Below are 16791 nucleotides of genomic sequence, written 5' to 3'. Positions count from 1 at the left end.
TCCACGGAGATAGAAAGTGAAATTTGGGAACAAGCTAACGATGAACAAAACCAGCCGGCCAGGTAGGTAGCGACAGAAGAAACAAACAATGTTTTGTTAACATACCAAGCGCCAAAATTGGCGAAATTATGACGCGAGCAGAGACGAAAAATATCAAAGAGAAAATGGAATACACTGTCAACCCGAGTTTTGAAGGCTTACGCTCTACATGTAAGATTGTTATACACTTCTTTCCGCACTCAGATACAGAACCCGATAACAGACGATCTCGACATATTTTTTAAATCAATAAAAAAATCTTCATTTTTCAAGTTATCCTTTTGATGTATTTTTAAATAACTTTTGTAAAAATCCAAAAATAATTTGCGATTCTTGATCGGCTTCCGCAGGAAGCAACCGTTTACTTAGTATGGCCTTGCCTTTAATAGCATCTCAGCTCCACTACTCAACTCTCCTCCTCTGGTGTTGAGTTGTAAACTTAGTTAGTTCACGTCGATTTGCCCCAACAGACAGATATGACTGCTAAGATTGATATGTCACCATAGAAACGGTCAGTAAGTTGAGATTTCTTTTTACGGCAGTTAGTTAGTACATTCGACTGACTCACTATTGAATTTGATTTTCACGGCCTGTAGAGACAGAGAATCGACCGAAGAGAAGATGAAAGCTATTCTGTGTATTGCGGTAAGAAGAACAATTTTTAACCTTATAAGCTTACATGTTACATTGAACTTATCATAAACGCAGTTCCAACAATCTTTTCTAAATTATCATCCGATGCGAGCGTAAAATTGCCGATTTTGACGTGATGATTTCATCATAGACAGTTTGTGAAGGGAGATTACCACCGTATCAAAGATGACATTAAAGTATTACCGTTCGCCTCTAAATTTAGTCACTTAAGACGTGGATCACAATGTCTCGATACACACTACTAGTCTTCTTCAGCCGGTTTATCACTATTCCTTCACGGAGGTTTTTTTCAATAGACGGTGCATTTTCTTTCAATTTTGTGATGCCTTTGTCCTATGAATGGCGTTATACTAAAGATTCCTTTTTACGCGAAATTTTTAAGACAAAAACAATTGAATTTACTCCGCTCTGACTCTAGCACAGCGCTTCTAAAAGAGATTTTACATAATTTCGCGTGAAAAAAGGCTAACTTGACCTCATTAATTACAAATAAGAGCGCTATGATCTATTCTGCCTACTTAAGGGGGAAAGTATTATCTTGCCCGCCGCCATTTTACATTCTGTTGGCTAGTTTTGTTATTTTTTAAAGGTTTTTTCAGTCTCAGAAAGAAAAAAAACAAAGCAAAAGAAGACTTTAAAGATTTCTTCCCCTTTCAGAAGTATGAATACCCAAATCGCCCTTGGTAAAGCAAAGTTCCATGGTAACGAATGTGTTTTAGTAAGAATGTGTTCGTCATGAGAGTGTATACTTTTAAAAGCCGATGGAGAAACATTCATTGTACTTCGTTAGACAAGGCTATCTGTTTTTGTTATCGCGTCAGATGTTTTACTTTTTTTATGTACGAGTCATCTTTACAGACTAACAATAGATACATATGCTTTCGTGTTTCAAGTTCAAGGCTTCCCTGTCTTTACAAAATTGTTCGATAAATTAGCTGGTGATTGACACTAAATAAATAACATCCGTTCCCAGCGCTACTAGTAACTTGGTCAGTGCAATAATGGCTGTGCCTCTCTAAAAGACATCAGTGGCCATCTAAAACTAAACAGTTTGGTGTCTTTAAATGTAAGAGCCGATGTTAAAAACTTTTTCCAAGTGAAAGAGGTGGTAATTAACCAGAAACTAATATTTTAACAATTCTATTTTGCCTTGTTTCAGTTTGTCCTATTAACCACCACATTACTTGCATTATGGTATTTGCCACCAACAAGTGAGTGAAAATGTTTTGTTACCTACATAATTTGGTACTTTGTGGGCTAAAGAATCCTAAACTCGAATCTTGTTATTAATCAAGTTGTAATTCTGATTAAAAGAAGTTTGCAGTTTTGATTGAAAAATAACTTTAAAGACTGATCACTCTTCTACTACTCCAACGAAAATCTAGTCACTTAACTCTGGTGATAATTGCGCCGAGTCTGTTGCAGGAAAGCTCTCACCTGAACAATCAGTATCACATCTTCATTTCGATTGTAAACTGCTTATTAGATGCAATTTCTTCAATTTTGTGATCAATTTGAGCACATAAGTTTTTCAGATCATTAACATCTGAAAGACTTCTCAAATATTATTCCACCTCTTTATTTTTTCCAGCAGCTTTGCCTGTCAAATGGCGTGACTATTTCAGCAATGAAATAAGGGATTACTGGGCACTTCCTCGTCGAGAGAATGAACATTTACGACAGGAGCCAGACCTCGTTGAGAAATGTTGGAAAGGTAGCGGAAGTGACGTCAGTGAAGAAAGTGAAAAATACATTAGTTGGGGTGGTGAAAGAGATGATTCAGGCAGTGGCGCCGGAAGTTTAGAGGAGGAAAGTTCAGGTAGTGATGGGGAAAGTAAAGGAAGTGGAGAGGGAGGCAGCGGAGAAAATGGAGAGGAAGGAAGCAGTGGAGACAGTGGAATGAAAGAAATCAGCGGAGGTAGTGGAGAGGAAGGAAGCAGCGAAGAAAGTGAAATAGAGGGAAGCAGCAGAGAAAGTGGAAGGGAAGGAGGCAGTGCAGAGAGCAGAAAAGAAGGAAGCAGTGGAGAAAGCGGAGAAGAAGGGAGCAGTGGAGAAAGTGGAATGGAAGGAGGTAGTGAAGAAAGTGGAGAGGAAGTAGGCAGTGCAGAGAGCAGAAAAGAAGGAAGCAGTAGAGAAAGCGGAGAAGAAGGAAGCAGTGGAGAAAGTGGAGGAGAAGAAAGCAGTGGAGAAAGTGGAAAGGAAGGAGGTAGTGAAGAAAGTGGAGAGGAAGTAGGCAGTGCAGAGAGCAGAAAAGAAGGAAGCAGTGGAGAAAGCGGAGAAGAAGGAAGCAGTGGAGAAAGTGGAATGGAAGGAGGTAGTGAAGAAAGTGGAGAGGACAGAAGCAGTGGAGAAAGTGGAATGGAAGGAGGTAGTGAAGAAAGTGGAGAGGACGGAAGCAGTGGAGAAAGTGGAATGAAAGGAAGCAGCGAAGAGAGTGGAATGGAAGAAAGCGGTGGAGAAAGTGGAGTAGAAGAAAGCAGCAGAGAAAGTAGAAAGAATGGAAGCAGCGGAGAGAGTGGACTAGAAGGAAGCATTGAAGAAAGCGGAGAGGAGGAAAGCAGAGGAGAAAGTGGAACAGAGGGAAGCAGCGGAGAAAGTGGAATGGAAGGAAGCAATCGAAAAAATAGAATGGATGGAAGCAGCGGAGAAAGTGGAATGGAAGAAAGCAGCGGAGAAGGTGGAGAGGAAGGGAGTAGCCAAGAATATGGAAGCACAGACGAAAGTGGAGGCGAAGGAAGCGGCGAAGAGAATGAAGAGGAGAGAAGCGGTGAAGAAAGTGGAGATGAAGGAAGTGTCGTGGAGAGCGGGAAGGAGGGCAACAGTGGAGAAAGTGTAGATGAGGGAAGCGTCGTGGAGAGCGGGAAGGAGGGCAACAGTAGAGAAAGTGTAGAGGAGGGAGGCAATGAAGAACACCAAGAGAAGGAAGGAAACGGGCAAAGCGAAAAGGAAGGGAGTGCTGAAGAAAATGGAAACGAGGAAGGCGGCATGGAGAGTAGCGAGAAAAGTGGTGAGGAGGAAGGCACTGGAATGGAAAATATCATCGCTGTTAACAATGGCCGCGTTCTTTTGGCCGGTGGCATTCCACGTAACCCTACCACCGAGCCCATTTCACCGACACCTGAGACGACAGATTCCGTTCAGGACCTTCTAGAGATGGTCAAAGAGATAGAGAATGTAGCTGAGCTTCCATGGCCTTAATTGGGTTGGAGTGTCAGCGCTGATTATACGACTAGTTATAATTTTGTATAGTTAAATATGATTAGAGATAAAACTAGAAACGAACATAACTTCCCATGTTTCACTTCTTCTGCGGGACAAAAATCGCAGTGCTTCAGTGAGATACAGGTTCGCTTCCAATTTAGTTAGAAAATTCGGTGACCATTTTCTTTCAAGAGGATCAGTAAAAACCTTTTTTTTTTCCTTACACAAAAGAACGGGACAACTATGCTCCACTTGTATAACAGAATTTTCTCCCAGCAAAAGAAAAAAAAAACACACTTTGGTTGGAGAGGCAGTCGGCTCTAGTTCTATTCGCTCATTTTAGCCGAGATTTCATGCCTTTTTAGACTGCAAGCGATGGAAAAAGGAAATTACCTGCAAGGAGGTCTTCAATTCTTGCCCGGCCTTGAGCAACTCGACCCGGCGAGTTCTGCCAGGGCTTAGCACTGATTACTTCAGTGCCAAAACCCGGCAAACCCTCCCCCTCTGAAATCTTCCCGCGGGCGGAGAAGCGAGCGTTCTGTAGTGTTCATAAAGAAGATCTGCTCGCAAGCTAATGAAGTATGAAATAATTGAAATGTATGCAAAGCTGTAAAATCGAGTCAAGCACCAATCAAGTCAGAGTTAGTTTAATTGTATTTATAAACTCCTTGAGCTGGGTTCGTCAACTTACAACAAGAAAAAAGCATTGTAGAGCTTGAGAAATAAATGGTACAATGATCGTTTGATTATTCTGTCAATAGGAAAAAGGGGAAGAACAATTTAAGGTCGTTCCATTGCATTTCCCATAAGATGAAATAGCAAAACAGCCCTAAACTGAAGTATACGAAGATGCAGTTATCTCCTTTCGATCCTGTAATTTTTTTGGCGTAATGCTACGGATTTTTAACTTTTAGCTCATTATTAAGCTCCAATTTGAATCCTATTTGTCAAATTTGGATTAACTGACAAAGAATCAGCCAGTCAGAAAAGCCATCACAGTCACGTTTACATCATTTACTGTTAGAGAAATTAAAAACGCCACCTTTTAGGATACAGGTGTAGAAAATTTGTCACCAAAACTAAACGACGTTATATTTGGGTATCAAACAAAATTGGCCCACAAGTAAATTGCACACTGGTTGAATTGCCATGTATTCGGTAAATTATCAGGACTCTCAGGGATTCCCCCATATCTGCGCAATTTTCTTCTGCGTCGATTTGCGAGTGACCAAGCTTCTGTCTCGAGAGTCTTCTTCGATCCTCCTTCGCGAAGGAGAGTGGACTCATCAGTGGCTGGTAATCGACCCGGAGATGTGACAACTTTCAGTGTAGCCTGAATGTGGCGAAGAAAACTGTAGTAGGCCTTCCACGATTATTTTGTTACACCCGCTGGTTGTCGATTGGTCACATGACCAAAATGGATATCCCATGAACGTTTGCAAAATTAAGCACAAGGAAACTGGACACTAATGTATTTTCCGCGCTGAAATTTAAACATGGCGACTAAGTTTAAAGCTGTTGCTTCCAAATTTATAATTCCAATTTCCGCACTGAGCGATCCAAGTAATTTTGAGAGATCTTGATTACACCATTAAATCAGTGTTGTTAACTAACATCGGCTTTATTCTCTACTGAACTTTCATTAAGGAAAACTGAAGGTAAAACGTAGCTTTAGCTGAGGTAAACCCGATATTGATTGATCGAGAGTGTGTTTACGCCGCTCGTTTCCGAAGTTTACTCAACGATGGACGAGCTTTCATCAGAAGACAAGAAAAGCCGTTATACTGTTAAGGTTTGTATAATTTTTTTCAAGTACGTTATTAATCAGAAAAAATAGGCCCCTTACTCAAGTGTTCATCTATGTACATTTCCTATGTAAGCTATTCATGTTATCTTTAACACGAAACACACAAGAAAGTTGAGTGCAATGTAAAACTTTAGACAACCCCAACAGTAAAAATGCCACCACAGGGTAAATTATCGTTTGATAACATAAGTCATGTTATATTTAAGAGCATTCTGTTATTGACTTGTACATACAGCCAACGAGTATGGATGACTTTAATATAATCAAACCAATCAGCCGTGGTGCCTTTGGGTAAGTCATGTTTAATCCTTCAACTTTACTCAGTTCACTGGATGCACAGCATAAGTGGGAGAGTTGTAGATTATTATCGAGTGACACTTTCTGTGACTGCAACAGTAATGTCACAACGCTGTTGAAGATAGTGTTTCTTATTTCAAGACAAATAATGGTCAACTTCAAATGGGTTCAAGAATTTGCACAGAGAATTTATTGGAAATTATTTTCTGGTTGTTACTGGTTTAGTTGTTTGATTTTGGAATGCTTTCATCCTCATTAAATTGTGAGAACATTGCTCTTTTTGTTAATCAGTCTTCTTTGTTTATAATTTTGGTACCTTTGTGTTCAACAAATTACCTTGTTGAGTCCACATTGATTGAATTAGGTTTTTCAAGTAATTAATACATGGAACTTGGCAATGTTACCTGACATGACTGGATAGTAATTTAATGTATTAATTAGAATGTTCTGTGAATAGTAATAGATGATGAAGAGTTGCTTTTCAGGAAAGTATTTTTGGCTCGAAGGAGAGACAAAGATCAACAATTCTATGCTGTGAAGGTGGTAAAGAAGACTGATGTTGTGAACAAGAACATGATGGAACAGGGTGAGGAGCAAATTTTAAGGCAGGACTTTTGTACAGCCCCATATTTTACTATGCACACAGTAGCTGGATAAAGGAAACAATGGTATAAAACTATGGGGTGTGTTTGGGACTACGGCATTGTTTTACAATAGTACAGGGCAAAAGGGAAACTTCTTCAATTTTTCTGTGAGAAAACATGGCGCTTTTCATTCATGTGAATTTCCTTTTATTGTCAAAACAACACTATTTTGTTATGTATATAACAGGACTTTTTTTTTATCCAGTGGTTGCAGAAAGAGACTGTCTGGCAATTGCAAAGAGTCCCTACATTGTAAACTTGTTTTATTCCTTTCAGTCAAAAGATAGGATATTTCTGGTGAGTTCTGTTGTATTTTTAACCTTTAGCACACTAACTTCAGTAAGCATATGCATTTCCTCAATTGCTCCTCATTTCCTCAATTGCTGACAAGGAGAATTTGTTTAACAATTAAGAGCTTCTTTAGTTGGTGATCATTTCCTTTATTCTTGTGACCTTAATGTTCAACTCAGGACTCCTCATGAGGAGAAGTTAGGTGCTGGTCACTCTTAGGGATTAAGGTTTAGAGAGGTTGTCTTTTGTTGACTAGTTAGTTGTTTGTTTTTCTTAGTTCATGTACTACTCAGTTCAGTTTTATCCTTGACTGGAGTTTGATTTTTAAAATCATTTTTTTGGTACATAATAAATTCTTTATTGACCAAGCTTGTTTGGTCAATAATACATATGAATGTTTACTTTTTGATTTAGGTCATGGAGTATTTGATTGGAGGAGACTGTAAATCATTGTTACATAACATGGGATACTTTGATGAAAACATGGCAAGAATCTATATATCACAGGTCAATTATTCATCCTGATCATTTCATTATCATCCTATACACTTTACATTTGAGGATAATGTAGCTTAAAATGACTACCAGTGCTTGTGCATGTTAATGTGTGACATTAGAAGTGCCCACTGTTCTTTACAACGCAACTACTGGCCAAAAATCCAGCCAGCAGTCACCACTTTTTTTTATCTACTAGCAAATTTTGCAGGAAGCTGACACTTAGCAACAATCCTGTCAGCAGCTGTATGGGGAAATTAACCTGTGCTCCTCTGCTCCTCTCCCAAAATAGATGGCTCCTTCCTTCTCAGAGGATTGCAGCATGTCCTTGAGAAAACAGTAGTAATAAAGCTTACTATAAGTGATGCTGTGGCTTAATTTGGACTAAATCTGTCATTGAGACTTTGTTGGGTTTTTCTCCTGGGTCAGACTATTGTCACTCTCACAGTCACTCAAGAGTTGAAATGGGTACTAGAAAACTGCCAGAGGAGCCTGATGGAATAATGGGGCAGTAACCTGCAATGGACTAACATCCTATCCAGGGGAGGGGGAGAGTAGCTAAGGTCCTAATCACTTCTAGCTGTCAAGATTGGTATAAGCTGCAGTACCTCCTGGGTCACATGTATGGCTTCAGTGCAAATAAACCCTTACCCACCTTGCACATGAAATACATCTCACAGTTTCTTCACTTGTCTTTTGAGCCCTATTTTAAATGATTTTTCTTTTGGCTGCAGGTAGTCTTGGCTTTGGATTATCTTCACAAACATGGGATTATTCACAGGTAAGAAAAACATCTATGGTGCATGCAATTCAAAATTGAATTAATTTCCAGAAAATGTTGTTTTATAGCTTGTTATGACCCATTAAACACCAGTCACAACGAAACTTCATTCTCTTAGAGTTTCTTCATGGAATTAACCAGTTTGTTGGCTGTATGTACAAGTTAATAACAGAATACTTCATCATCTATGATTAAGAACCTGGAATATAACATCCCAAGAGCTGCACTATTTCTGGCTCTTCCATACGGTGTTGGGTTGTTGAATGATGTTTTTTGAATTTATTCCCCCCCCCCCCCCCCCACCAAAAAAAAACAAAACAAAACAAAAATCCTTTCTGGTCATCTAGCTTCCTTTTTCTTATTTTTTATTTTTCTCTCTCTCTTTCTTTGTCAACTTGATGTCTTGAAAAAAAGAGTTTCTCCCACAGCTATTGTTACTCTGACGTGTTTCAAATGATGGAGAATAAAGAGTGTCTCCATATTAATTGTGCATACCATTAAGAATATTTAAGGCCTGTCGCTTAGGTCACCTGTCTGCATTCATGAATTTTTCTAAAGTTCTTTTTCAAAATGCAACTTTAGGGATCTTAAGCCAGACAACCTTCTAATCTCCAATGAAGGAAAAATCAAGTTAACTGATTTTGGGTTGTCAAGGTTGACATTGGAAAGAAGTAAGTCTATTTTATCAATTGTGAATATGAATCATTCAAACATCGAATAAACCCATGATTTTTTTTTTTGGTTTTTTTGCTGTACATCTGTTACCTTAACTTTTAATTTTAAATGCAGCAAGTTGATTTTTGACAACTTTCATCTATTGGAAGAAGTTGATAACCTTTGGATTGAACATGTCACAGAGATGTTCTGGTAAACTGTACCACGTAACCTCTCTCCATAATGTGAAAATGAATACTTCAAGAGGGTGTAAAGGAATGTTCATTGTCCAGAGCCATCAGGAATTTGGGTTTTACTTAAAATCACTCTGTGATTGGATAACAAAACGTGCACCTCTTCCTGAGCCAATCAGATTCAAAACTGGATATACTGGATCTATGCAGCACTGGATTTACTGGATTTATAGAAATTTGGCACGTTCACGTTTAAACGAGTCTTGTACTCATCCATGTAAAATGGATACATAAAATACCTACCTACCTACCACTGAACCTGTCAGTTATGCCTTTGTCACTTAAGTTTTGCCACTCAACTTTGATATCTTACTGGAATGAAGCTTTTTACCTTATGCTATTAGCTGCATATCCCTGGCAACATAATCTTAAACCATTTTTCTTAGAACCTAGTTTTATTGATGTGATGAGCACACCATCGCTGAACAAGAATGACAAGACTTCAGGTTCAAGTTTCTTTAGAACACCTGGTCAAGTAATGTCACTGACTTCCAATTTCACTTTTGTAAGTATACATAATTTCATATTCCAGTTTATTTTGTTATCAGTGGTGATAATATTCGCCCAGGAGAAGTAATAGATCTGAAATACTTCCTAGTCGGTTCCTGCTGCACAAACCGCGGAGTTACGCTGGGGTAAATGTGCGTATACAATAACAACTACATAATAAATCATCACCTGCGATGCGAACACCAAATTGTTTACATTCCGGTACGTAAACATTTAAGCCAGCTGCGATTGTAATGAATTAATATGGCATATTCGCTTCATTACTCGCTTAATAATACACGTGTTTCAATACCTTGTATAAGTGACATTTTCCTTTTCCTTCGAATTCATCAACACCTCAAATCAAGCAAATTCACTGCTACTGCTCGTTATTCGATAAATTTGTGACGCGACGTGCGACTGTGTAACATTGTAGCTTAAAAGCTAATGAAAAATTCTTATTACGTAAATTTTCCGTCGTCGACTCGTCGCTTTCTCAAACCCAAAAGTTCTTTGTCTTACACAACAGTGTAACACGACGGAAACTTATAGCTCGGAATAACAAGGGCACCTAAGTCGCGCATTTTGTTTGACCGTGCGCGCACAAATATCGTATATATGCGTCTGACTACACTACGTCTGAGCGTCTACGCAGTTAACATATGTCTGGGCGGTACTGTTGTGTGTCCCTTCCCGGATTACTCTAAACAAATTATTTTGGTGTTAAAATAACGGGTCTTTTAGCAGTCTGAAACTAAAGGGAAACTAATGTTTGTGGTGTTAGTCATTGTCTGCGGCGAGACCAACGCAGAGGTCAAGACTAAACAGCAGTTGCTCATCACTGGAGGAACACATGGAAACCACACCCATAAGGCAGGTCACCCCGGTCTGCCGTGTTGACAAAATCCCTGGTGCAACTCCAACTGGGATTTTGGGACCTAACAGCCAAACTCCGCTCGCTGCTTCTGGAGGTAAACTCTTTAGATTTGTAAAATAACAGATTGGGGCCCAAGACTGGCCTTCTCTACTAACGGAGTCGGATTTGTAATCAGAGGTGCACAGCAATACGATCTGGTGAACTTCAAAATGACTGAATAGGAAGCAAATACTTATGCCGCTTATGACTCCTTCGCTCATGATCTAATGAAAACTACATCCTTGGAGTCATACAGTACTGTATCGGGATAGCCAGTGAACTTGCACTGTGGTTTTTTGACTCTTTTCCTTCAGCTTGCGACTTTGACAATCGAGTTTTCAGGACATCTGCGGTGTCGCAGTCCAATTTTGATTTCAACGAGCTTATTAGTTAGATTAAAATTTAGACAAATCATTGACCAATTTTCTTTTCTTCATATGTCGGTTTGTACAGGTCAGGCCGTCAAAAAGCGAACCCAATTCTGCCCCAAAATCAGCCAAAAGACTTTTAACATTAACGATCCCCCTGGGACACCTCTGGTTGCGGATTTAATGCTGCACAAAAACGTGAGAAACAGATCGCCTGACGAAGAAAACCAACTGCCGGCCTCAAAGAGACTTCGACAGACTGGGCTGACCAGGGAAATCGATGCGTTAACGCTGAAGGAAATACGAAGGAGCTCGGAGAATGAGTCTCCAAGAGGCCCTTTGCAGGAGATGTGTTCACACCAAGGACCCCTGGTAAAGGGAGCTGATATCATACCCGAGAATTCCCTTGTGCGCGACAAAAGCCCTCTGGAATGTAAATGTGAAAGCGAGGGAAAGACAGCTTCCCGGGAGCAAGAAATTATCACTACTCCGAACCCCTCTAGTTGTGCACCGTTGGTCCTTAAGTTTTCCAGTCCACGTGAACGAGCAGGGACTATGATGGAATTTTTGAAAGAGAAAGGACAAGTAACTCCTAACAACGAATGCTTGGAGAAGGAGCGAGCCATGAGTACCTTTACACCTTTAACATCTACGACGCGTAGAATTACATCGCCTGGGAAGCCTTCTACTTCAGGTTATGACAGTGAAACGAGTAGTTCTGGTGAAGAAAGTAATGAACAGTACCAGAGGTATCCCAACGAAGCAGTTAACAGTGATTTAGAGAAAACTAATAAAGAATCGAGAGTAATTAGAACACTTGAACTAGCGGGAAATAGAGTAAATAACTTTGGTTCGAGAACATCTCAGAGGGCAGATACAAGCGGGAGTTCCGGTTTTAATTCGAGTGGAAGTCCATGTGTAAGAGAAGGAGAATTTACTGTTAATCAGACACCAGATAAATTGGAAATCGAAATCACAGATGAGATTTTACCAACCGTTGGTAATGATAAGAACAAGAGCCTCTCGAGGCGCGAGAGCGGGATTGCAGTATTACCACCTTCACCAGATGTGAGCGACAGAAATGCAGACAACAGCTCAGCTGATGAAGTAGAGAATGAGAAGTTTTCATCACATGCTGTTAGTTTTACGGCCGAAATTGATAAGTCCTCCTCTGAGTCGTGTCCTTCTCATCCACTCGAAAGAAGTTTGACAATCGACTTCGAAAATAAACAAAACGTAAGGGGCGTTAATTTGAAGCCAAGTGAAGATGATTATTTGAACAGAGGCGAAGTCTTTCATGGGGACAGTGAGGTGGAATCCTCGAGTCGCTCTCGTTGCATGACAATCCCTTTTGAGAACAGCGATCAAGAATACGAGGAAGAAGAGAAAAGTGTCACTCAGGCTCCAGGTTCTCACATGGACATTAGTTTACCTGTTACGATAACTTCTGAATCGCCGATGGATGTTACTTTTCAGAGTAGCTCAAGCTTGAAAAGTACCCCAGGCCCCATGGAAGTGTCCAACCAGTGGCACCACACCTCAGCCCCTCTCATTCGGACACCTTTTAGGACCCCTAAGTCTTGTAGACGAGGAAAGCGGCCCACATCGTCGCCACCCAAGAACAGAATCTTGGGAACCCCAGACTACCTCGCACCAGAAATACTCTTGGGAAATGAGCACAGTAAGTTTGGCATAAAATTTTTTTACCTGTCATTAAGACTTTGACTGTAAGAAAGAACATCATCTCTGAGTAATTGAGGGGTTTAAGTAAATGACTTAATAATTTTTGGATAACCAATCGTTTGCAAAAGCAGAAGATCAGAATGTTACAGCTAGAAAAACTGGGTTGCATAGAAAACTCAGAAAAATTATTTCTCGAATCATTTTTCATTTCATCTCCTTCAAAACACCAGAAACATCTTCTTTTGCACCTTCTCGACCTCGTAGTTTCCATTTCTAGACCGCTTTTTACCCGATCCCTCAGTCATTTCATTTTTGAACGAAGTCAAACCACACAATAAAAAGGCTTATCAAACCAGTAAAGTCAAAATCACCACAAAATCCTTAGCTTGCAAACATAAGGATGTTGAAATGATGTACATGTAACGACTTATCCCACGACTATTTTTCGAAGTGTGTGGCTTTATCTGAGGTGATTTGATCAAAATCTTTTTTTTCCTAAGCCCCAGCAGTGGACTGGTGGTCCCTAGGGGTATGTTTGTACGAGTTCCTTACGGGAGTTCCACCATTCAACGACGACACACCTGAGCTGGTCTTTAGTCATATTATGCAAAGAGGTAAGATTTTGAGTGCACAGAAAATATTCGACGAATGTAACTTATTTGGGGTTGTAGTTGAGTCGTGCACAAAGTACGTGTACGAGCAAACAGCGATGCAATGTGATGTTTTAAATTTATGTAATCGTTTTACGTTGAAGAATTACTGTGGCCAGAAGGAGAAGAGGCGCTGTCCCAGAATGCAGTAGATGCTGTGGAACGCATCCTTATTCTTGAGGCAGAGCAGAGACCTGGTGCTAAAGGTTTTAATTTTTTTTAATCGTTGGTTGTCATCTGATTTTTAAAAGACCTTCCTCTTCTTACTCTTCTTAAAGTTAAAAATCTCATAATTAAAGCTCTCTATCTAGACTCAAATATATATATATATATATATATATATATATATATATATATATATATATATATATACTTAGAAACCTCAAAAAATTTCATTTAACCAGTTGTTGTTTCAAGTTGAAAAATGTGATTTCATATTTGCATAATATTACAAGCAGCAAATCAGGAGTATATACCACCCCCTTCCCTCCCCCCTTCCCTACCCCTTTCCCCCCCCCCCCATACCAGTGACTTCATGTCTCCGATTTTATAAACCTCGTCCGCACCAAGTTTTCGTTTTGTAAATTGAACCATGCACTGAGATTGATACGGAAAAGATTTTTTTTTTCTCGTGATCAGTTTTTTTTCTGGTTTCCAATTTGGAGGGTGTTCACTTTTAGTTTCCGTTGATGATAAACCAAACCACTCATTCGTTCATCAGTTTCTTATTCCGTACTTTTAATTCATAATTCGTTGACACCAAATGCATTTCGTTTCAGTGACGTTTTATTTTTTTCGTTCTTTTCGTTTTAGAGATAGAAAGCCTTCCGTTCTTTTCAAATATGGATTGGTCTACGATTCATAATCATCCCCCTCCTTTTGTGCCCCATCCAGATGACATAACTGACACCATTTATTTTCACGGTAGGTCCATTTTTCATTTCGGTCATCTCGGGTGTTCATGCAGCAAAGTAATGTATTTAACAAGTTGCCGATAGGAGAATATAATTCTAAAATGTATTGCACTCGAGCCCAGTGACCTTCACCGTTGGAGCTCATCCCAGTTTTCATGGCACAAAGCACGAAGCGGTCAGTAGGTAGTGTTGTTACTCCTTCTGGATGGTGATGAAGTGGTTTACCTCCCCCTCCTCCCAACCTACTGAAACTGCTGTTCTGTGGGACATCTTTCCCTTTGAACACAACACAAATGTTTCGGGCTGCATGACTCTCACTTGTACTTTTTGATCCGGATTTTAGAAGTGTAATTGCAATTTTAGGCCGCCATGTATCTTGAGGTGAATCTTCCACTTTTTCGGTTCAACCCAATTGAAAATTAACAATAAGGTAAGACGCAGACACACCTAGTTAAACTTACTCCTTTGTTCAATTGTTTCTTTGTTTTTGCAGCAAGAAACACGATGCAGAATCTTCGAATGTCGTCCTTTAGCCACTGAACAAAATGGTTCGCTATTGAACTCGTTCTTCATTCATCAGATTGCAACGAACTGCGTAATTTCCAAGCTTGGTTGAGAGTTTTTCTGTTTATGTTGCTTTGTGCTTATGAAGCCGTAAAATCACCTGTAAGAATCCATTGAGCTTACAGCAACAGTTCTGTAATCATTTCAGTTTCCATGGCATCTAGTTGCCAAAATACATCTTTCATGAATGTATTAGTGATTTTGTATGATATAATGATTATAATTATTTTCGCTCATGATAGAAAAGCGTTGACATTTTATGCACCCAGAGTGCCTGCAATAAATCAGTCTCGCTTTGTTATTTGTTTGTTGATGTTTTTACGTTTTGTTCCACCAGTATACCAAACAAGCCTGGTTTTTTGAAATCTTTATCCTGCAGTTACGTTCAGTGACTTTGCCCCTCTCCAGTGACTTTGCCCTAACCACCCGTATTACCCAGTGCCCCCTCCCCGCCCCTCCTACAGCTTAATCTTACCATTTTGTTTGTGTACTCAGACATGTGCACAACAATCTAACTTATCACTCTCGTTTCCTTAAATCTCACTCATCCATTGTAAAGTGGGCGATCAGTATTTTAGTCAACAATGTGAGCATTGAATGGGTAAAGTTGTGTCTCTCCTCGCCTGACCTCCTCGCATGACACTCAAACTTTTGCTCGAATTGATTTTTTTTTTCGCTTTACGATACTCAAGGTTGAATCATGTAGGATGTAGAATGTAGACATTACGCAAATTAGATTGATGATGTCTGTTTGGATAATTCGATCGTTGCTATCAAGTAATCAGTGCTGTTGATATTTCCTTGAATATCGTATGCGTGTTATAAATATCTCTCATTTTTGTCACAATTTTCCCGTCCTCTTAGTAGAATTATTGTGGTAATATATTGCCTTTACTCCAACTTGCAGCTTATCTTGACACATTCGCCAACAAGATATGCCTGTATGAGTTACTACGATTGTTTTTCATTTTGTTTTGCCACTAAAATGATCAAAATACCTCTTTGTATTGGGGGAGGATGGAACTTGATGAGGAAAAATCTTGCTAAAATATTGTTTGGTTTTCCTCTTCAATCTGTCAAAATTTCTTCTTGATTCAACTTCCTTTTATCAATTGATATCTGAAGGTTTTTATGTCTTATTACAATACTGGCGAAATGCCAAACAGCTTGTCTTGCAAAGTTATTCTGAGAAGTGTTCTGTTTTTCACTGTTAATAAAACGACTTGATCCATTTTTTCTTCATGAAAGGCCAATTTTCAGTATAAATTGGGTTTTTGTTACTCAGAAATTACTTGAAGTCAATTCAAACTGATTGGTATTGATTATCAACTGATTTTTAAAATGAAATCTCTAGTTCAGAGTTTATCGTTATCGAAAATCGCATCAAATTTCAGGTCAGAGCACTATTAACTAGACTTTCAGCGCGGAAGGAAGTATAAAACATTAAAAAACTCGAAGTTTTGCGAATAGGTGCGTTGATGAATTGAAAAATGCCGAGTTTTTCTTTTTCGAGACATTGTCGATTGTCTTGAGGTAATCTAGAATTTGCTGATAACGAATGAATGATGAACAACACTCCTCTCCAGGTGTTCCTCTACGCAGCTTGAGAAACTCGATCGCGGTAAGCCATGACAGTGTGTATTTGAACGTGACAAAAATTCTCCTAATAAAAGCCAAAATCGCTCGTGACAAATGCAACTGTCAAAGAAAGCTTGTTTTTTTAAAAGCATTATCAAAGAGAAATAATCGATGGCACTTAATTAAAAAAATCTGGAGGTTTATTTCACTACAAACATTTCTAATTTCCTTCCTCTGTAAAGTCGCCTCTACAAAAGAAATTTTCGTTATTTTAAGTTTTCCTTATCACGTCCTCTTATTTAAATACTGCCTCGTCAGTTTCACGATATTGAGAATTTTTGAAATAAAGTGGCTCTTTTTCTTTCACTTACACTGGTAAAGAAAATCTTTGATTATTTGAAAACTTGTCAAATAGAAATGTGACCGTTTTACAAAAATGAGGAGAGAACTCTCGGTTAGAGCTCAATTCAGTAGAAGTTACGAGGTAATAAAATATTTAGGAAAAAGAAAAA

General features: G+C 39.2%; 2 protein-coding genes across 4 annotated transcripts; both read left to right on the top strand.

Annotated features, from left to right (window-relative positions):
• The first annotated feature begins 569 nt into the window (after positions 1–569).
• Positions 570–4613, top strand: LOC131770539 (uncharacterized). 2 transcript variants are annotated; one of them, XM_059086258.2, is made up of 3 exons: positions 570–684; positions 1853–1904; positions 2288–4613. In XM_059086258.2, exons 1-3 carry the CDS (start codon positions 661–663, stop codon positions 3889–3891), a joined length of 1680 nt encoding a protein of 559 aa, XP_058942241.2. In that variant the 5' UTR covers positions 570–660; the 3' UTR covers positions 3892–4613. The 2 variants fall into 2 exon arrangements, with proteins under 2 accessions (XP_058942241.2, XP_058942240.2); XM_059086257.2 differs by having other exon boundaries at positions 2285–4613.
• Positions 4614–5404: 791 nt separating this feature from the next.
• LOC131770559 (serine/threonine-protein kinase greatwall) lies at positions 5405–14854 on the top strand. Of its 2 annotated transcripts, none has more exons than XM_059086280.2 (14): positions 5405–5686; positions 5937–5992; positions 6484–6584; positions 6848–6939; positions 7348–7440; positions 8163–8209; positions 8792–8880; positions 9504–9622; positions 10391–10577; positions 10976–12571; positions 13074–13187; positions 13328–13429; positions 14037–14147; positions 14631–14854. In XM_059086280.2, exons 1-14 carry the CDS (start codon positions 5639–5641, stop codon positions 14675–14677), a joined length of 2802 nt encoding a protein of 933 aa, XP_058942263.2. In that variant the 5' UTR covers positions 5405–5638; the 3' UTR covers positions 14678–14854. The 2 variants fall into 2 exon arrangements, with proteins under 2 accessions (XP_058942263.2, XP_066020150.1); XM_066164053.1 differs by having other exon boundaries at positions 5643–5686; positions 6489–6584.
• Positions 14855–16791: the final 1937 nt, after the last annotated feature.

The sequence above is a fragment of the Pocillopora verrucosa genome, chromosome 3 (genome assembly GCF_036669915.1).
Source record: "Pocillopora verrucosa isolate sample1 chromosome 3, ASM3666991v2, whole genome shotgun sequence".
Classification (NCBI taxonomy): Eukaryota; Metazoa; Cnidaria; class Anthozoa; order Scleractinia; family Pocilloporidae; genus Pocillopora; species Pocillopora verrucosa.
The sequence above is the reverse complement of the archived record's forward strand: the minus strand, read 5'-3'. Positions and strand labels throughout refer to the sequence as shown.